The 21,029-nt window shown below is 49.1% G+C and overlaps 2 protein-coding genes across 2 annotated transcripts in view; one reads left to right on the top strand and one right to left on the bottom strand.

Moving 5' to 3' along the window:
* Positions 1–4,952, bottom strand: part of FBXO15 (F-box protein 15) — a 49,128-nt gene extending 44,176 nt beyond the window's left edge. Inside the window, exon 1 of the mRNA XM_030292201.1 lies at positions 4,846–4,952. Within this exon, the coding sequence (XP_030148061.1) occupies positions 4,846–4,952 (107 nt within the window). The remainder of the gene's footprint in view (positions 1–4,845) is intronic.
* A 100-nt stretch (positions 4,953–5,052) lies between these two features.
* Positions 5,053–14,760, top strand: TIMM21 (translocase of inner mitochondrial membrane 21). Its single transcript, XM_030336855.2, has 6 exons — positions 5,053–6,180; positions 11,939–12,001; positions 12,097–12,194; positions 13,967–14,040; positions 14,126–14,231; positions 14,337–14,760. Exons 1-6 carry the CDS (start codon positions 5,883–5,885, stop codon positions 14,430–14,432), a joined length of 735 nt encoding a protein of 244 aa, XP_030192715.1. The 5' UTR covers positions 5,053–5,882; the 3' UTR covers positions 14,433–14,760.
* Positions 14,761–21,029: the final 6,269 nt, after the last annotated feature.

Raw genomic sequence — 21,029 nt, 5'->3', positions numbered from 1 at the left:
CCCTATTTCCAAATAAAATCAGATCCTGAGTTCTGGGCGGACATGAATTTGGAGGGCACCACTCAACATAATACACAATTTTTAAACATACACATTTCAAAATGATTTAAAAGCACTCCTTATTTTAAGTGGTTAACTTCTTATGATTCTATACCAACCTGTATTACATACTCAAAGATCAAATATCTTTAGTGGACAGAAATTTCTAACACAACAGCTTTTAGTAAAAGGAATTTCTATTACCCCGCCATCAAATAGTACTATCTGCCTGGATTTACCAGCCGGTGACCCTCAGACCTCTGCCAGTATGAAAAGTCACACCAAGAAGTCTGAAGGCCTATTTACACACACTGTGTGAAGACTGAGAAATGCTTCTTTACCTTCAATGAATACTGCTGGGGCCACTCAAATACAAATTTGTTTAAAAGCATTAGTAAATTGATAACAGCTTTTTGCCATACATATGTCTTCAATCAAAAAATGTCAAAAAAACAAAATAAAATCTATTACCCTAGGTCCTTTCCAAGGGAATTGAAGAAAAGTAAATTAACATGCTGTATCGATCCATTTCAATCTAGCAAATTGGCAAGGACCAAATAAATGAGAACATCTCATTCACTGCTGGAAGCATAAATTGGCACAAACAGTATGAAAAGCCAAATCTGGTAGTATTCATTAAGATCTTTAAAAGGCACATGTATTTTTTTAAGCCAGGAATTTTACTTGTACGAATACATCCCAAAGCAAGTAAATGAGCCCAAAAATGCCACTCAACAAAGCCCATCTCAGAGTTGTCTGCACTGAAATACTTCCAGAAACAGTACAGAGATTGGTTAAATAGCATGGCCTCCATACAGTTAACAATGTCCAGACAATTAAAATGGACAGTTTCAACACAGGTGAAAGTGTCTGAGATAGAAATAGGCTCACAGTGCCTTCCAGACGTCTGCACGGCCTGTCCCCTCAGCCCCTTCCAGTATTCACACACACGTCACCATTTCCCTGAGAACTCCTTTGGCCGTGCTGTCTAAAATCCCAATCCAGGGGTGCCTGGGTGGCTCGGTTGGTTGAGTGTCTGGACTCTTGATTTCGGCTCAGGTCAGGATCCCAAGGTCATGGGATCGAGCGCCACATCCTGGAGCCTGCGAGTCTGCTTGAGATATTCTCGGTCTCCCTCTGCCCCTCTCTGCCCGTGTCTCTCCCCCACTGTGTCTCTCCCTCTCAAAAAAACAAAATAAAAAACTCCAATCCATACTACACACACACATACACTTCAGGCCCCCTCCTGATTTTTTTCCCTTGGCACATAACACCACCCAGCACTACGCATTTTACTTATCCACTCTGCTCATTATCACTGGAATTGTAAGCTCCATATTGGCAGGTCTTTTGTATAAGTTTTGTTCCCTACCGATGCTTCAGCTCCCACAACATGCCTGGCATACAGAAGGTATATACCTGCTAAATTAACAACATATCAATTTTAAAAAATCAGGTTATATCAAGATACACTACATAATCATATTTTTCATATTTCTCTCTTAAAAGTAAACACACACAAAGAAAAAAGGTCTGGAAGGAAAGACAAAATGGCATTAACCAGTAATAAGTATGACTCAAGGATTACAAGGTTTTGAGGTGGTGGTTGATTTTTTCTTAAGTTTATTTATTCTGAGAGAAAGAGAGATCATGAGTGGGGCGGGGGGCAGACAGAGGAGAGAGAGAATCCCAAGCAGGCTCCTGGCTGTCAATGCAGAGCTGGATGTGGAGCTCAACGAAGGGCTCGATCCCATGACCCTAGGATCATGACCTGATCCAACATCAGTCAGAAGCTTAACAGACTGAGCCACCCAGGTGCCTCTGGTGGTGGTTGTTTTTAAATGGGGGCTAGAGAATTGAAGGACTAGAACTCTGTGTATCAATATTTCTTAATGTATTGAATATGCAATAAATTATGGGATTTTTGTTTTTTTTAATTTCAAAACTGAGAATCCCATAAGAAGGAGGTTTGGAATCACAGCACAACCTTTTAGGCAGAAGCAGTGGTTCTCACAGGCATTCATACCATTCTGGAGTACCAGCTGCCCTGAAATCTGGGGGGCACAGCCTACAGAAAGCTCACAAATGCTTTGAAGTCTCTTATTTGATCTCAAAAATTAATGCAAATGTTGCATTCCATTGGATAACTTATCTGTTGTCATCTAATTATACAAATGCATTATAGTACTTACCAGTTACAGTACTTAACATTTTCCCCCAAAGCCACTGCATTCATTTTACATGTCAGAAGGATGCCCCATGCATCCCCTGCCCACTGGCACCTGTCTGAGAAGTACAGTCTGTCTGTTGCTGTTTTGCTTTTCCATAATTAAAAGAGATCTCAAGAGTCCCTATTTCACAAATCAGAAGACTATGGTTCTAACAAGGCAATCACAGTGACTCACTTAAGGTCCCCAAGCTAGAGGCCCTCATCCCCTGGCTGTCCTTCCAGAGCTCATCCTACCATATTACATTCTACATCTTATCAGTATGGCTTTTGGCATTACTGAAAGTACATCTCCATTTCTCCATAAAATAAACCAACTGCACATTTTTAAGGCTCGCACAATTAACACATCTGTAAGTTCCATGCATGTCCTCAGGTAGACCTATAGGTCTACAAAATTAAGTGCACACTTAGCTGATATAATTAGCAAGATGACATTTAGTTTAAAAAGTTTTCAAGTAATACATTTGAAAATTTTACCCTCTAAAAAAAAAAGGAAGAAAATTAACCTCTGAGCCTCACTGTGATATTTGATAAACCAAAACAAATTAGATCAAATAGAAATTAAGCCAACCTGATATGCTTTCTGCTACATTTCTTACAGTCTATGACATTTACAAATGTTCACATTTTGTGTTAAAAAGGGAACCACTGAGGGGCACCTGGGTGGCTCAGTCAATTAAGTGTCGGACTCTGGATTTCGGCTCAGGTCATGATCTTGTGGTTCATTAGATCGAGCCCTGCATCAGGCTCCACACTGACAGCACAGAGCCTGCTTGGACTTCTCTCTTTCCCTCTCTGCCCCTCCCTGCCCCCAAAATAAATAAACATTTAAAAAAAAACTCTTTAAAAGGGAACCACGAATTTCTTATAAAATGTAACTTTTCTGCATTGATACAATAAAAATAACCACCTACTTAGACCATCCACAATCATTCTGATTTTTTCTTTTCCATAAAGAATGTGTACCTCACCAAATCACAGGCTGACATGCAGGCTCCCATGCCAGGCACTCTAATTACATCATTTCACCAGGAAGTTCATTCAACTTACAAAGTAACAGAAGATCCATCACATAAAAATCATTCGGCTGCCCACCAGCAGAGCTCTATATATAAAGACTAATTTTTGTAATAGTGGCAAATTGATTTAAAGTTCAAGCTTCCTACTTAAACGTCAGTTTTCCTCTCCTGCATAACAGAAGTTTTGAAGGCACTGTCACCACTTTAATTGTCACCAGGCTTGGGGTACGCCTAGCATCGCAGCTATTCTCAAGAACCAACCATCACCATAATACTAAGATTCAGAGCACCACTTCAGAAACCAGGGTGAGTGGGTAATGGACCCTAGGAGGAAAATGGGACATAGTCTCGGAGATTTAGGGGAACAAAAAAGTAACTTAACTTGTTGAAGTGTGAAGGGAAAGAATCATTTTTTATGCTTAAACATAGACATTTGGCTTATTAGAAGCATAATATGGATGAATTTTTATATTTTACAAATCATGAAGACTTGCAAGCAAAGAGAATTCTCAAGAATGCAAATTGTTCTTTGTATTGTCCCTCCGCCTGGCAAACTAACTGGGATGATGGGCACAAAGCTAGGAAGGAACCACTCACCATAAAATACAAAGGATCTAATAAGGTACCATGAGAGCATGTTGGTACCTCTGACATACTGGAGCATTCACTGTGATGAAGCATTGCCCTTGGAATTAAGCTAAAGCTCCTCATGCAAGGTAGCTCCACCCCCTGCTCCCTGCCCCCTCTCCTGCCATCTGTCGTGGTGGAAGAAGACCACGCTTCAGATCCAGGGTACCCAAGAGGCATGGAGGAGAGACAGGTCCCTAGACACTGGAACAAGAATAGCACAAGCCCAGCACTTAGGGAAAACGGGATTAGGAGCTGAGCACCAAGGGGTGGCTATCTATAGGCATCCCCTCAGGGTTGGCTTAGAAACGTAGATTTGGCCTTGAAGTCTGCATTGCAGAAACTTCTGCCCCAGGAAAAGATGCGTCTGGACCAACCCGCCCGCCAGAACTATCTGCTTAGGGGTTGTGCCCTCCACTCACGAATTGGGGACGGGACAGAAAATGGGTAGCGTTTTGCTCAGTAGACTCTACCTCTCTAACTTACAAATTCCTAAAAAGGACTCTAGGTGATTTCCGGCCACGGAAGATGCGAGCGACTTTGGGGGAGCGTTCTGGAAGGCTGCAGTCTAGGCGGCCCGCAGGTGCAGAGGGAACGCTGCCCTCTCGGCGGCTTGCAGGTGCGGACCAGCGAAGTGCACCTGCCCTCCCAGGCGGAACGCATCCGCGCCAAGCGCCGCTCAAGGGTTCCCTGTTCCTCACACTGCCTAGAATTCAGTGAAGGAGGAATAACGTCTCCGGGGGAAACTGGTCTACTTGTATCAGGACTTAGGGTAACCCCACGTTTCCAAGTTGAAGAGATTTCCTCCCGCGGTTTTTCAGACCTTTCCCGCACTAAAAAGAGCCGCGCGACGCGCCGCAGCCGAACGCATGAAAACAGGGGGGTAAGGTGGCAGAGCAGTGACCCGACCCACGGCCCCGCGAGAGTCACCTGAACCCGGCGGGCCCGGGGGCCGCGCCGACGCCGCCAGGCGGCAAACGCAGCGCCTGGAGGCCGCGCCAGTGCTGTTGCAGTAGCCGGCCGCGTCCCGTCGCCATGGAGACTCCACAGACACGCCAGAGGCGGAGTGGCGGCTGGAGGGAGGAACGCACCGCCCCGCGCCACGCCCACTCGACGCCGGCACGCTCTCCGCCGCGCGTGCGCAAGGACGGTTGGCGGTACGGCCTTTACGCCTGCTCCCGGAGCCGTTCTAGAAATTTCTGGGGCCCTGCTTCTTCCCACACCCGATGGCCTGATGGTGAGGATGCTGCGCGGCAAGCGGCCTTTGAGTTTCGGGCACTGGCGTTGGGCACAGCGGCGGCCGGGTCCCTCCCCACCTGCTGGGTCTGGGGAAATTTGTGCTTCCTGTCTGGTTTCCTTGGTTAGAAACTCAAACGCAAAGGCTAAGGAACGGCAAGGCCACGGTCAGACTGAGAATTTACCAGTTTACACGGTTCTCTCTAGAGAGTTGCAAGAACACCCAGTTTGTAACCGCTAATTTCTTTCTTGGCACTTGTACGAACCGCCCCGCCCACCTCTACCGTCCCAAATACGAGCAGCGCATGCGCAGGGAACTCTGGGAGGAGGTGAAAAGGCCGGCACTGGCTCTGGCCGCCTTGCACTGTGGGAGTTGTAGTCCTGGCGCCTTTCCCTCTTGCGGTAACTCGGTGAGGAGTGAGGTCTTCGGACTACTATTCCCAGGACTCCCCGAAGTTTCCCAGATTACTTTGCAAAGGCATGGCGGGTAGAGTGTGACTGTCAGTATGGAAGGTAATTAAAGTGTTTTAATTCCAGCAAAAAGAGCACCGACGAGAAGAGGAGGTGGACGCAACTTCTTTTGGGAGCTAACGTTTTTGCCGAACACGCCATGCAGAATTAGCGGTGTGAATGTGTAGACCTGAGTACACTCCGGCGGGGTGTGTATTGTGCGGTGAAACTTTGCTGTTCGTAGTTGTCACCTTTCCAAAGCGGAGCGGTTTTCTGTGAACATGATTTGTAACTTTTTACGAGCTGTACAGTGTGCGGAGAAGCTGCGCAGGTCCTCCGGGAAGCGGCTGTTTCTGCCACACTTAGTGCTTAACAAAGCTTGCTTGAAGACTGCGCCCACTTTGAGCTGGGGTCTGCGAGAGCCAAAGAAAACGGTGCGCCCTAAATGTGCCCCTGACGTCACCCAGAAAACCATCTGGACGCAGGGGCAGAGCCCCCCGAGAGCAAAAGAGGACAGCAGCAAGCAGGTGTCTGTGCACAGAGAGACCGGGGAGACCATCGTCTCAACGTCACAGAAAGGTAACAGCAGTGGTCGGTCTTTCAACTAACGAGCCGAGAGCCAGGAGTGTCTTTTTGCACGAATTCGGTGCCAAAGCTAGAAGAACAGTTCGCACGAATTAAAGGCTAGAGCCTTCAACACAGTTGAGAATTTGAGAATATAGGTCTACAATTTTCTTCACAGACTTGAACTCAGATTTGCAAGTTGATTTTGACATAACTTTGTTGAATTATGGCTAAAAATGTTCAGCTTTTATTAGTTTTAGTGTGGAGCTGTAAAACTTAACCATTGTTGGGTGTAAGTAAGTAGATTTCACAGATGTCGTTTCATCTCACTTGAGTGTCCGATTCGCTCCTTCAGACAAACATTAGCTCTTCGTGTATGAGGCACACTTCCTCAGTTTCCACGACTGAAAGTTAAAACCGAAGTTTCCTCATCTTAATTGTGTGATACCCAGGTCCGTGCTCTTTAGAAAAGCCATTCACAAGTATTTCCTGAGCTTCCGTTTTCCATGCTTAACACTTGAGTGGATGCTCACGGGTGTGCCAGGAACTCCTCTACACAAATAGGTTAGCACTTAATGAGGAAGAGAATGGATAAAAACAGTGAAAACAGTAATTGTGCCACAAAGAGAGTACCTGGGAGTATATGATACAGAGGAATTGGGTAGAATAAATAAAGGAGCTACTACTGAGTCATAATCCTAGGGCATAGCTCACGTAGGTCAACTCAACACTGCCCTTGAATGCCTGCTGTGCACAGACACTGAGTTAGACTCTTTCTGCTACAGAGCTAAACATGTTCAAAACATCATTTACCAGCAGGTGACATGGGAAGTAATAGGACGTATTTAATAGGAAAGGCGAAATGTAATTCTGTCAGGGAAGGTCAGAGAAGTTTTCACAGATGAGGTAATGAATTTAATTTTTATTTCTTCATTTTACAAGTAATTTGTAGAAAAAATAAGTAGGAAGCAAAGAGAAAGTAGGAAGGCTGATCGATCGATGTCCTTCAGACGCCCATGATCATACCATGCAAACATGACTACTGTTAATATTTATGTCATTTCGATGCATATACTTTTTAACAACATTAACAGAAAAACTTAACTGGATCCTACCCGTTGTTTTGCAGTCTGCTGAATATGTAAAACAGGTAATCATTCCTTCATAATAGCCTGAACAGGGTTGTGAGGGGTGATTAAAAGTTGAGCATGAAGGAACAGCCCGCATGCAGAGGACAAAGGCATAGACCTGTTCCAACAGCATGTGTCAGGTCGTCTGGCTCCAGCGACAGTACTGCTTACACTGCAGTTGGGTCCTGCTGCAGAGTCCGGTCCTGATCTGGACCCCATTCAAAGGTGACAGTCTTCCTGATGACTCAGTGAATGAGTGGGAGCAGCGTTCCCAAACGCGGAATGTGCTGCACCTAGAGTCCAAAGGGACCTGTCACACGTTGTGGTAGGACATACGGGATGCAGTGGTTTATTTGGGATAGGGGGTCTCAACATGCCCCATAGAGTGAACCCCTAAGACTTTTGTTTGTGTGGTTGGTGAGCCCTGGATCTATTTTTGAGGCTAATCCCCCCCCCACACACACACATAGTACGTGTGTTTTCAAGCTTTGCAACACACGTCCCCCATTACTTTTGTCTCTAATATAATGGCATAGGTAGAATGGATAAATGTGATGTTTTGCAGAATGTCCAAACAGCATTGTCCAAATAAAACTTTATGCAGTGATGGAAATATTCCAGATGTATGCTGTCTCAGTATGGTGGCCACCAGCCACACGTGGCTGTTCAACACTTAAAATGTCGTTAGTGTGATTGAAGAACTGAATGTTTATTTAAGTTAACTTGATTTTAAAATTAAACTCAAATAGCCATGTGTGGTGTGTGGTTACTGAACGGGACAGCCAAAATCCAGAAGGTCCAGGTCCCTTAAAACTACACTGTAACAGAGTAAGAGACCTAATAAATCCTAGGCAAGACCGTACATATACATGTTATTACCTGTTTCGTGTTATTGCAGACTGCTACCGCTGCTTCCTCTCAGTAGAGTTGGAAACGAAGGCCTTCTCCAGATCAGTGGCCAAAGCCATGAGTCTGTTAACGTGCTCCTGTAAGGTTACCATATCTGGCATTGCATCTGTATTTGGGACGACTACGTGGTTGAATTTCTAGTGGGTCACTGCCCTACTCCAGGTTCTGCCTGATTTTTATAAGGGGCAGACTGGTAAGTTACATGGGAATATGTTGGTGACCACCACCTTTGTATCTTTGGGTCTTCTTAAGGTAGCACTATGGCTGACGCTCCCCCATGGATGCAATACTGTTTTGGATTTACTGTCTCCGTCTGGGGAGGGGCAGGGGGAGTGCAGTTTCAGAGGCTCCCATTCAGCTTTTCCCATTATGGTAGCTTTAAACCCACCCCCAGAGGAACCAAAGTAGGAATTGTTGTTGTCAGTTACCAGTATATCCATTCAGTTTACACACTAGAAATAAATAAACGATAACCAAATCTGTGGACCCAGCTGTGAGCCTATTACAAGTCACACTCCATATTACATGGCCACTATGTAAACCTAAAAGAGGCGCCATGTTACTTTGGGTCCAGGGGTGTCACTGTCATCTCAGACTCTGTCCAAGAGACCCTGAAATGTTTGGGTGTTCCCCTTCTTCCAGTGTATGCTTACCAAGTTGACGACTGTAGGGCTCTTTGGTGAAGGCCCAGGGAATCCTATGTATGTAATCAGGTCCCTCCTAGTGGGAGTCTGGGTAAGTTTCAGGTGCTCAGGTCCAGAAACTGAGCCAGTCCTCCCTCATGACTTTGCGTTGGGGCATCTGCCTTCAGCTTCCTGGTCACCTGTAATTAATTCCTTAGGATTGTGCAGATTGATTGATGTCCTTGTCAGCTGCCCGTCAGTCTTGCCCTTGGGAACACCACGTTGCAGTGGCGTCACCAGGCCGGACACCCCTGGCTGCCACCCCACCCTTGCCATTCATTGTGGTGGTGGCACCCACCTGGCTTCTGATGGTTCAAGTGTCAAGGCTGACCACCAGGATACCCTGTTCTGTGTCCCCAGGTCCTCTGACAGGACAGTCGGCTGGTGGGTTTCAGCCTTTATTATACCCATCCTACCATGCCCGTTCTCTGAGCCTTTTCATCCTTTCCTCCACAATTTGCCATTTCACCTCACTTAGTGTGGACTATCCTCTCTCCATGTTTTCAAGAGCGTAGAACCTAACTGCATCAGCTTCCGGGGTGCTTGCCAAACTTCAGTTCGTGACCACAGGAGAGTGTTCCCGTGTTGATCAACTCTCACTAGTCTGTTCTGTGTCCCTTCATACTGGCCTCAGGACCCCGTCACCTGTGTGCTCTCTTAGCACCTGCCGGTGGGGCCTCCAGCTCCCTCTGGTCGTGGTCCTTTCCTCCTTCCTCCCAGTTATGTTGCAGCCTGGCCAGAGCACATGTCTTGCTAAATGGAAGCCCCTACCTACCCTTAAAGGAGGAGAAAGAGCTGATGCTTCAAGGCCAAAGGGTTCAGGAGATCCTGAGGACTCAGGATTTTTAAGTGCATCAGCCTAGATGTCCCCACACCAAGCCTCAGCTCCTCTTTCCTCCCACATCAGGACCCAGGACTCGGCATGAAGACCTGTTGGGGTTGAGAGTCCAACCTCTCTGCTTCCCTTTATGCCCTGGGCCTCGCAGCCTCTCTCCCCTCTGGGTACAACAGAGGGGCATCGTTTTGCTCCCCAGGAGGCCTCTGCCTTTTTGGCACTTCATCTTCATCGGTAATTATTCTCATCTTCTCTTTTCATCCAGTGCATTGGTGGTTCCCCAACCACAGCCATCCAGTCCGAGTTCATAAGATTGCTTGTTCCCAAAATGTGGCACCAATCCGCATTCTCTTCTACCAGTACCACATCCCAGGTCACCGTTGGGGACAGCTGCAAGCGCACCAGCAGCGCATGCGGTCCTGTCGGCTGTGCTCTGCCACCAGGGACGGGGGCCTTGATGCGGCCAGCGGCCACTGGTCCAGCTCCGAAGTCCCAGTTCAGAGCTACTTTCTGGGACCGCTCCTGGTAGCAGGTGCTGTAGGTGGGATTTGCATACATGAGGCTTGTTGAGAGTGCTCCGAGAACACATCTGTGAAGGTATGAGAAGCAGGATGACCCAGAGGGACAAGTTGTGTCACACATTTGCCTATTCCCCAGGGAGCCCTGGGACTGGACTGGCACATCACAGTCCTTCCCTCCTCAGGCGTGGGGGCTGCACCTTTTACTTCAGCACCAGCCAAGCATCGGGTGTGAGAACGGCCCTGACCCTGGTGAGAGGGTGCCCTCCAGATGAAGGAATTGCCTAGTGGGGAGCTCGGCTGGGGGAATCAGGAGCCTCAGTCCTGAGGGGAGGATCAGGGTGGCTCACCACAGCACCCACTACAGGAGGGGTAGAGAATCGCAGGAAGGTGGGCAAGGAGCAGCTTGTGTTGAAGACAACTGTGAAATGATGCTGAAACAGACTTGGAAAATGTGTAGACTGTGGGTAATAGCTTTGCACACGGTAGATCCACAACAGATGTTTGTGGCTGCATAAATAGAGAAGATGGCCTTCCAGGTGCCCTGAGCAAGACTGGTGTGAGTGTTGGATGGGCAGTCAGGATTCAGGCGTTGGGGCCAGAGGCCTGATCTGGGAACAGGGACTAATACGACAACTTACAGTATAGCCATTAGTATGTCCTCAACTTGGGGCTGGCACACACCTGGCAGTTAATATTTGTTAAGTATCTTTTGTGACCTTAATAACAGTTCTCACTGTTGGCCTCTCTACACCCGAGGACGTGGACTGTGGGCTGACAGCGACTGTGGGGATCAAGCCATGACTTAGGTTTGGGCCGATGCAGTCTTTTTATTTTTTGAATAAAAAAATAACCACCACCCTCTTATTATTTTTATTATTTATTTATTATTATTTATTATTATTATTTTATTGAATAAAAATAATAACCACCCTCTTTGTGGTTAGGAACCTGTACTGGAGGAGTTGAGGATTACTCTTTGCTAGAGTGCTTTTAAGTAAGTTTCATTTTGTAATGAAGTAATAGAAGCTCAGTGTACAGAAGGGGAACTTGGAGAAAACAATAGCAACAACCACTGTTAACATTTTGTTTTTCTGAAAAGTCTGTAAATTTATATTCCAGAAATCTGTGTTGTTACTGCGGCCAATAAATTAACCTATAGATAGAACATCGGGCCGTGAGTCACATTTTCAGCACCAGTGAAGAAGGTGCATTTGTGACTGTGATGGTAAAACAGCTCAAACGTGTGGATCCTTCCATCAGCGCATGCAAATACGTGCACATGTGTGCCGCGTCCCATGGTGACACCTTGGATTCATTTCGCTCTCAGAGCTTCTGTTTAGTCCACACACTCATCTTTATCAGCGTTGAAAACAGAAAGTGCAGTATCTGTGCAGATTCCCCATTTTCTAAGTCATTTGATTCACAAATCTGTGTGGCCGGGCGAGTTCCTGTTGCAAATCCCGTTCTGTGTTTATCGTGTGCGGCCAGGGGAGGAGGTGGCCCGCCCACTGGGCGGGAACGTGGCCGTGAAGAGCCAAGACCAAGTTTGAGCTCAGGTGGTTGGGCCTCCCAGAACCAGGATCCTGCGCCCCAGAACAGAGCGCAGGGGTCCCGCGTGTGGGCTCACCCCCCGAAAGCGCTGGAGCAGGAGCTCGCAGGGCGCAGGCGTAACTGGGCGGTGCTTTCTCGTTACAGTGAAGGAAGCTGGGAGAGATTTTACCTACCTGGTGGTGGTTCTTCTTGGAATCGGCATCACAGGTCAGACACGGCAAGTAGAACACCCCCAAAATCGTTATGACTCCTCCTTTGTCTTGCTCTTGCTTTGCCTGATCCCCTTTCTCTACAATTTTCAGGTGGCTTGTTTTACACGATTTTCAGAGAACTGTTTTCTTCGTCCAGTCCTAATAAGATCTATGGGAAAGCCTTAGAAAAATGCAGATCACATCCAGAGGTGAGTCCTCGGGATCGAGTTACACATGCTCTGAGGATGCTGAGAAACGTCGGTGGGTGGAAGTGGGCGGAACCCACTTTGGTTCTGAGGCTAGTGGTGGTTGGGTGATAACAAAGGCATAATGGTTGGATTGTGATTGTTTTTAGCTCTCTGTTCCATACTTGACAGGCTTCAAGACCCCCGTCGCCCAAAGGCCTGCAGGGGGATTTCATCCTAATTATGCAAGAGAGGCACTTTACCAGTTGCCGTAGACATTAAGTGCTTAGACCTTTAAACTCACGTGACGTTTCTAGTCTTTTAAAAAGCCTGATTCACGACCTCCTGATCCTAAGAATTATTGACCCTTGGGCACATTAGACACCAGGCACTAGGCTCAGCGCGTCTTTCTTGGATCTCACAAAAACCATGTGTGTTAGATAGTATTCTGCTGTTTGCAGAAGGGGAGACCCACACTTCGGAGATCAGGTAGCCCCACTGAGATCGCTGAGCAGGAAGTGGGCCGGTCAGGACCTGAGCCCAAGTTTATCTGACTCCAAAGCCTGTGCACTTAAGCACAGCCTGTAAAGCATTCCTGGAGGCGGCCGACATGTGGAAAAGTTGCCTCGATTCTCTTACGGGTCCTGTCCAGAAAGAGGGCTTTCTGTGGTGCTTTCCAGTCACAAATAGAAAGCCTGTGAAGTGCCCGATTTCCTACCCCCCTGGGTGGAAAGCTTCAGCATTGAAAAATACTGCTCACTGAAATCTTAGTCCTCGTCCTGGGAAGGAAGATGGCAGATGGCACCATAACCACCGGGGCGGTTTTGTGCACAGACCCGGGAGTGATGCCTGAGATAGACCACGCACTGCCCAGTGAGGGGACACATGTGAAGCCACCCTGACCGGTTTCCCTGGGGCCCCCACTCCGCTCGCTCCACCGGTTTTCCAGTCCTGTCAGGGAGAAGACCTCAGGCTAACGGTCTCTGGCATCTTTCTCTTAAATCTGTGGATTTCTTGTAGTTGGACTCTGGGCCTGTGAGAACGGTGGAGGAGGAGGCAGGGAGACCCAGCGCTGAGTAAGTGGAAAAGCAGCAGGGAGTACAGAACGTTCCAGTTCTAGTTCTTTCTTTGGAAAGGCTCCAGAGTATTTGCACCTTAAATTCAGTAAAAACTACGTTTCCACGTGATTGTGAGTTTTCCCTTCGGAATCACTTTCATGCCTCTGGGTCTGGTTTGTTGTAAACAGATCGTTGTTAGGGTTTCCCCTGCTCTCCTCAAGTGAGGAGGCAGCTACCATTTCGTAAACGCCAGAATCCTTTGGATTTTTCTCAGAACAGCTGTTCACGTAGGTCTTTGTCAAAAGCAAAGTGGTGAAGCGAACGTCCACGTAGCTGCCGAAACCTGTACTTGTTTTATTTCACTGTGTTTAGTGACTCAAGAAATGTTTTGTTCTTGTAGCTTTTAGTATTAGACCCCGTTAGATAAATTTCACTAAAAACGTCCAACCATTTGAACACTTCGTGGCGTTTGGATTTTCTGCGGGAAGAAAGAACAATGTGGCTTCGGCCTCCACTGCTCTGCAACCACAGGTCACACAGTGAAGTCCCGTTTCCCTCTCTTTGTGGGAGGGTTTTGCGTAATTTCATTTTGTCCCGTGTTCTCGTTGGAGTTGTCATTTTGAAAGGGTCGCAGGTTTAATGATTTTTTTTTTTCTCAAAACTGACTTGATTTGTCAAAAACTGTTTCCCTGGGAAGCTTACAAGAAGGCGCCCTTACAGAGCCGGTGTGTCCCACAGGTGATCAGTGTCTTTGGTGAGCCGGTGAAGGGCTACGGGGAGGCGACCCGCCGCGGGCGAAGGCAGCACGTCAGGTACCGCGGGTCGCTCGTATGGGCAGAGCTCGGATGAGTTCTAGATGCAGGCCATTCAGGCCGCGCTCTTTCATTTTCCCGGCAGTTTCATTGAGTACGTCAAGGATGGGCTGAAACACATGCGTGTGAAGTTCTACATCCAGGGCTCCGAGCCTGGGAAGCAAGGAACAGTGCATCTCGAAGTGAAAGAGGTGTGGGGACCACGGCGGGGACTGTGTGGGGACTCAGGGCCCGGATGCAGCAGGACGTAGGTGCTGGGGAGAGAAGTAACACCTGGAAATATGTTTGTTTTTCAGAACCCAGAAAGTGGCGAATATGAATTTCGATACATATTTGTTGAACTTGAGTCCTTCCCTGGAAGAACTATTGTCATCGAAGACAATCGATCCTGAGGGGATCGCGGGACTCAGGCACGCGCGGCTTCTGGGGGGGGGATGTGGAACCCCGCACACCCGCAGGCTGGTCTCCCCCCTCTCCTCCCGAGTCTGCAGAGTAAGACAAGAAAGAACACACGGCTCATAAAAGTGAGTGTAAGGGTAGTAATTGCATTTAGACACACTGAAGTGGCGATTTTCCTGTAGACGGCAAAATCATGAAATGGAATGTATTTTACGTTCTCTCTGAATCGATCATGGACAGTGTTTCTGCTCTAGTGAACATCATCTTTCACGATAAGAGATTTTTGTTATTAAACGCTTTATACCATGTAAATGAGGAAAACGAGTTCAGTATTTTATGCTTTTATGTTGTGTAACTGTATAAAATCTGTGAAAAGTAACAAAAAGATGTCAGAAGTAGCTTCCATATACTTTGGAATCTTGAACACGTGAAAGCATTTGAGGACTGAAGGAAGTTCAGCTCACAGATGCACAAGGTACCCTCTCCAGGATTGCTGTGGAAAGGCTGCACACGCGGCATGGCTTGTAGTAACCTAGTACATGCTGTGCTTCCTCAGCGAGCTGGAACACGGTGTATGCAGTGGGAGGAGCCCACGCCCGCAGACCTGGGGGACTGGCCCTCACCAGGTGCGTGGGCCTGTACAGATGGCACAGCCACGTCAGATCCCACCGTCCTGGCTGGTAGGACGACCGAAGGAGAGGCAGGTGCAGGCACCCGACAACAGATGGCATCATGGAGTGTCCCCACGCCCTTCAGAACATGCACACCTCTTAAATGCCTGAGGAGCGTGGAGACCAATGAGCAAGCGTGTGTGGAATGCCTTTCTGGGTGATGACGGTTCTGTTTTTTCTGCAGTATATATACGGGCAATCTGGAGACATATTTAGGGGGTAGGAGCACAGGACTTTGCCAGCAAGTGGGTGAAGAGGGCATTGTCCAGAGTAGCCCTCAGGTCTGCCTGGAGCGAGCACGGGAAGAATTCGGGGAGGGGGTGCACGATAGGAAGTTCCACATCGAGCTTGATGAGCACCTGAGGCAGCCAGGTGGCAGGTCTGGAAGCAACGGAACATTTAGGTCTGATGCTCAGGATACTGTCCCGCCTACAGAAGGAACTCGAAAGCCCCGCAGGGAGGAAGCAGCTGAGGCCGATGGGGTGAGGGGGCTGTGTAGGGGGGCATGCGGGGGCAGAGGGGAGGGTGCGTCACCCCACACCTCTGGTTCCCTAGAATTCTTGACACACACTGCCAAAAGGATTTCTGTTTCTGCTTGGAATTTTGAACTTGTTTCATCCTATTTTTCTTGCACTGTTGAAGATGAAAGAAATCTGGGGACCTAGAAAAGGAAGCCAGCGAGGAAACTGTGAAGTGCAGGGAAGAAAAGGGACAAGGATAGAGCAAGGTCCCTGGGGCTGGATTCGGAGCAGAAAAGGAGGGAGGCAGGACGGCAGCCCAGGCAGGGAAGTCTGTGTGGGGGGAAAAGGTGGAGTGTCCCCAGCTGGTCAGCCCAAGTCTGCCGGCAGTTGTCAAGATGCTCAGAGTGGGGTAGGGGGTGAAGGTCTGGAATAGCAACCGGAGGACAGGAGAGGGGACTGAGCAGGGGGTGGTGGCCAAGGTGAGACCAGACCCAGAAAGTGTGTAAGATGGTCCCCTGCACACACGTGCGATCCGCCAGCTCGGGGACGGACAAGGCCGAGAGCTGGATGCACTGGTATGAGGCCGCTGGGCCACCCGACGAGTGTGAGCCTCACAGGCCATCAGGGAGGCCTTGTCCGCCCAGATGGCAGCTCTCACCGGAAAGCTGCAGTGAGTGACTTCGTGTGGCTTCCTGCAGCCACGGACCCAGATGGACCACACATGTGGAAGCCGGTCCTCCACCAGGAAGGATCCGTGTTCATCCAACAGCTCTGGGGCGCCTGGTACCCAGGTGGGAAGACGGAGTGGGATCTCTGCCTCACACCACACAGGCATCCGATTGGGTAGGTTAACACCTTGCAACTTAGATGGTCCTTGTGACATTTTTGGACAGGATTTCGCAAGACACAAAATTAGAAACCATGATGGAAAAGGGTGATTTTAAGATGAAGAACTTAATCAGAAAAAAAGTAAGCCACTAATGAGAAAACGTTCCGGCACACATAGCAAAGAAAGCATTACTTTTCAGAACATACTAAGATCTCCCAGCCGGCCAGTGAGCAAGCGAAAAGCAGCAAGCGAGTGCCAAAGCGGGCAGAAGCCCAGGAAGGTTCTCAGCACACAGGAGAACACATCACGCTAATGAAATTCTGAGGATGTTCCGGCCTCACTGAAGAACGTGCAGTGTGGATTACTGGTTTCCATCTGCCAGATTGGTGAAAGAAGGCGAATGGAGCCAGGGAGCTCTTTGCTGCTGGGACGGGATCCAACAGCACTTGCTGGGCAGCCTGTGGGCCTTTGGAGGCAATTAGGCCGTGAGGGTGTGGTCCCCAGGAATGGGATTAGACCCCTCTTATAAGAGACCCCAGACAGCTTCCTAGACCCGTCCACCGTCCACCACGTGAGGACAGAGAGAAGTCTGCCCCTCCCTGGGCCCCACAGGCCCCCTGATCTCGCACCTCCAGCCTGCAGGAAGGTGAGCAGTAAACCTGTCCATCTGTGGCCTTTTGTTAGAGCAGCCCGGACGGACTGACAACTCGGCACCCTGTGAGCGGAGGACACGGTGCCCACGTGAGCACAGGTCGCGGTGCCGTGCGAAGAGGAGACAATGAGGAAAAGGAACCAATGCCAGCCACATACGTCAGCACGCTGAAATCTCACAAATACTTTGTGCAAAGAAGGTGAGTTGCAAAGTAATACGTGCTTGTGACACCATGTTTAGGAAGCCCAGAAACACACAAAAGTGAATAAAATACTGCTTGGAGATGCGTACCTCTGCGGCAGACTCCGTGAAGGAGTGCAGGGGAAGACCAGCCCACTTCTGGGGAAATGGTACCTCGGGCAGGAGGGGGGCTACGTGGGCTTGGTCGCAGACACGATCTCAGGCCGGGGACGGGGACAGGGCTGGCCACCTGCCACCACACACGGGCAAATGTATGCGGAAGTCAGCAAAGCTTAAGCGCAGGGTCCCTCACTGCCACAGACCCCAAAGCCCAGTGCTGCACTGGGTATTCTCCCCTTTCTTACAGAAAACTCCGAAAACTGCCAAGGACTTGGGGCCCTCAGGGTTCGGACCCACCCCTACCTGAAATGATGTGTCCGGCGTTTCAGGATGGAAACGCGAGAGCACTTCCCCCACCAGGCTCGTGTTCCAGGCCGAAGTGGGTCCTTCAGCCTCGTCTCAGATTCGACTTCCCTTGTTACACCAAATGCTGGGGTCTCTCCAGACTCCCTGTGCTAACAGATACACCCAAGCCCGTAATACCTTTGTATTTGTTTCCTTCACTTACTCTCTCCGTATCCTAAGCTGTATCTAGTTTTACAATTTTGGCTACACATCTGTTTTTCCTCCTTAGTGTTTAATCCATCCCTACCCCCTGCCCATGGTAGGTGCTCCGAGGGGCTGTCAGCATCCTCTCCTAAGTCACCGTCTCTGCCCATCTCCCCTCCTCGCTGCTCAAGCAGTGAGGCTTTCTAAAACCAGATCTGATTGCGCTCTGACCCTGCCCACACCCTTCAGGGACCCTCAGCTGTGGATCAGGCTGAGTCTCCTTCGCAAAAGCCCTCATGACGAAATCTGGCCCCCGTGCTGTGCCCGAGTCTCCCCAGCTCCCTACATGGGCTCCCCCGCCCCCAGCGTGGGTCCAGCCACCCTGTTCAGGCCCCCCTCCACGGGCTCACTTCTTTATATCCTCGTGTTCAAACATATCACTGATGGGTTAAGACGTGTGTGTATTTTGCTGGTAAACATTGTCGGCCACTTGGAATTTTCTTAACACTGGGCCACGTGCACATTCCTCTCTTAACCAAAGCAGTTACGGAGGCTGCACTTTAACTGGGTAAGATATCTCCTTCCCTCAGTAGCGTTTTCAGACACCATCTACAGAATTCCATAAAGTTCCACGCAAACCTTGGGGACACAATGCATATTTTATGTCCGCTCCTTAGCAGTGCCAAAAAAGCCAAACCCCCCACATTCGCAGGCCGTATGTTTGCGTAGCCGAAAGTACCCCTTACCTGCATGATCTCACTGGGGCCGCACAGCCACGTGGGCTGACCAGGGGCTCCCATTTAACTGATGAGCGGTGTGGGGCCTCATTAGTCCCAGGAACCAGAAACAGGAATTCTCACTCAGGCGTTCAGTCTTTCAGCGCCTCCTGGGTGCACCTGTGTGGCAGAAGGGTGAGGGACTGCTCCCCACGAGGGGTATGGAAGCCACGTCCTGTGATTCCCACTGGGTTCACCTCCCAGCGCTCGCCATAGCACAGATGCGACAGAGACTAGAGGCCAAAAAACAGGAGTCGGTGGCAGACTGAGGGAGACCCACTAAGGAAATAACGCTTTCCTTCCCGCTCGAGGTGATCACCATGAAACCGGTCAACCCTGGGCCCCTCGAGTGTGAGACGTCATGACAAAGCCTCGGCAGCAGGGGCCTGAAGCCCGGGGCCGCCGTGCTCCCTCCCACGGACACCCAGGGCGGCTGAGTCCTCAACACCACACGTTCAAGGCTGAACCGAGCAACCCAAGATCCTTAACTTAATCACATCTTTTGCCTTATAAGATGATATGCACTTGAGATCTGAACACGAACATAGCTTTTGGGACCCACCATTCTGGGGGCAACCAAAAGCGTCGGCTAAAGCCATCTGCTTTGTGTGACCTCAGCCAGGGAAGTGAACCCTGGGTGTTTATTACTTCACGTTGCCTTTCGTGCATCTTCACCTTGCTACAGCTTTGTTTGCTCCTCTCTCAAATTAGGGCAATACTACTACCTACGGTTTTTGTAGGGATTCTGTGAGGCGGTGTGGAAGGTGTTTCAACAATATTGCAGCTACCGGTGAAAGACCAGACCTAGGCCGGCTGACTAGTGACTATGTCCCCAACTTGGCCGCAGAAAGAAGTTCCTGCTCAAACCTCAGAACACGCCTCCTCCCCTTAAGTAACTTACCGATTGATGCATTCTTCCGAAGTCTGAGGTGGGAGGAAGGGGAGTGTGAGAGGCATGGAAAGTGTGAGTAGAAGAGGGAGGGCTTCTCTCAGGTAGGGGCCAGAGGCAGGAGCCCTCAACCCTGTCCAGGCTTAGAATGACCTGGGAGCATTTTACCCCTCCCCAAACCAATTAATCAGAGTCTCTGGGGATGGTGTTTGGTGCTAGGTATTCATATAGCACAGCAAGGCTCACAGCCAATGGTTAATAGGTGACCAGTGAGAAATGTTCTGTATACACTGAGGCCAAACATGTTAGAGATCCTCAGACACAGTGGTTTTGAAACTTCAGGTGCATCAGAATCTCCTGGAAGACTTGTTCAAACACAGATTGCTGAGCCCCACCCCCAGAGTTTCTGATTCAGTGGGTCTGTGACCACCAGGCCCAACATTTGCATCTTTAACAAGATCCAGGTGATGCTGATAATTGCTGATCTGGGACCACACCTTGGCAGCCATTGTTCTATCCTTCCCCAGCCAATCGGCTGAGGCCACGACCCTTCCCCAGCCAATCGGCTCAGGCCACGACCCTTCTCCAGCCAATCAGCTAAGGCCATGATACCTATAAAACCTTTGTGCTTTTGACACTCGCGCTCTCTCCCCCCGGCATCTCACTGCTGCGTTGGTGCAGGTAGGAGGTTGAGCTCGAGCTAGCTCGAATAAAGGCTCTTTTGCTTTTGCATCAGACTCGGCTCCCTGGTGGTCTTTGGGGATCACGAATTCTGGGCATAACACCAGTGTGTCGCCAGTCTTCCCTTCAGACTGCAGTTACAGAAGGCACCGTTTCCGTTTTTGGATGTCCAGTTCTTGGACTGTTTGGAAAGAGTAGGTTCTCGAAAAATGTTTGTTAAATCCAAGCCTCAGAAACATGTAGTTCTAATGCATAGGCAGCACATCACTTAGAAGGTGACTGAAAAAGCTGCGGAATTTCTGGTACGACAACAATAAGAAACAGAATCTGCGGGTGTAGCCCCCTGGTGTCCCAAAGCAGCCCTGCATCAGTGAAACAAAATAACTGAAATAACGTTTACCTAGATGCCTCTGGAAGGTTGACATACCTCCAGGAGCAGGGTCGGCAGAAGGAAAATACACCGCTCTTCAGGGTTGTGCACACACACACACACGTATGTGGCAGCAAAAAATGGTTTATGGAACAACCAACTGGCAAGACCACGTCGTAACATGACCACAAAAATGCAAAGAAAAGTATCATTCTGATTAAATAGTTACTAGAATCACAGTAGGTGGCCGCATGCATATCTATTGATTTGACTGGAGACAGCTCCGTTCTTTTAGGCAAGAGTATTTTCACGATAAAACATTTCTTTGGCTGCAAACGCTGTGACCATTTACTTGGAAACTCCCGCGTGTGCGGCTCCGAACAAACACTTGCCTTCATCAGTTGCGGTGGATAGTGTGCAGGTGTCCACTGACCGTCCAGGGCGGCTTCCTGACCCCACCTGGGGTTTCCCC

Source organism: Lynx canadensis, chromosome D3, assembly GCF_007474595.2.
Source record: "Lynx canadensis isolate LIC74 chromosome D3, mLynCan4.pri.v2, whole genome shotgun sequence".
Taxonomy (NCBI): Eukaryota; Metazoa; Chordata; class Mammalia; order Carnivora; family Felidae; genus Lynx; species Lynx canadensis.
Note: the sequence above shows the minus strand (reverse complement) of the source record. Positions and strands in the feature narration are given on the sequence as shown.

Bases quoted from the DNA above. Each gene is read 5' to 3' on its own strand.
- TIMM21 (XM_030336855.2), top strand. From the start codon at position 5,883: ATGATTTGTAACTTTTTACGAGCTGTACAGTGTGCGGAGAAGCTGCGC. The intron at 6,181-11,938 runs GTAACAGCAGTG...TTCTCGTTACAG, and splicing joins CGTCTCAACGTCACAGAAAG to TGAAGGAAGCTGGGAGAGAT. The intron at 14,041-14,125 runs GTACCGCGGGTC...TTTTCCCGGCAG, and splicing joins GGGCGAAGGCAGCACGTCAG to TTTCATTGAGTACGTCAAGG.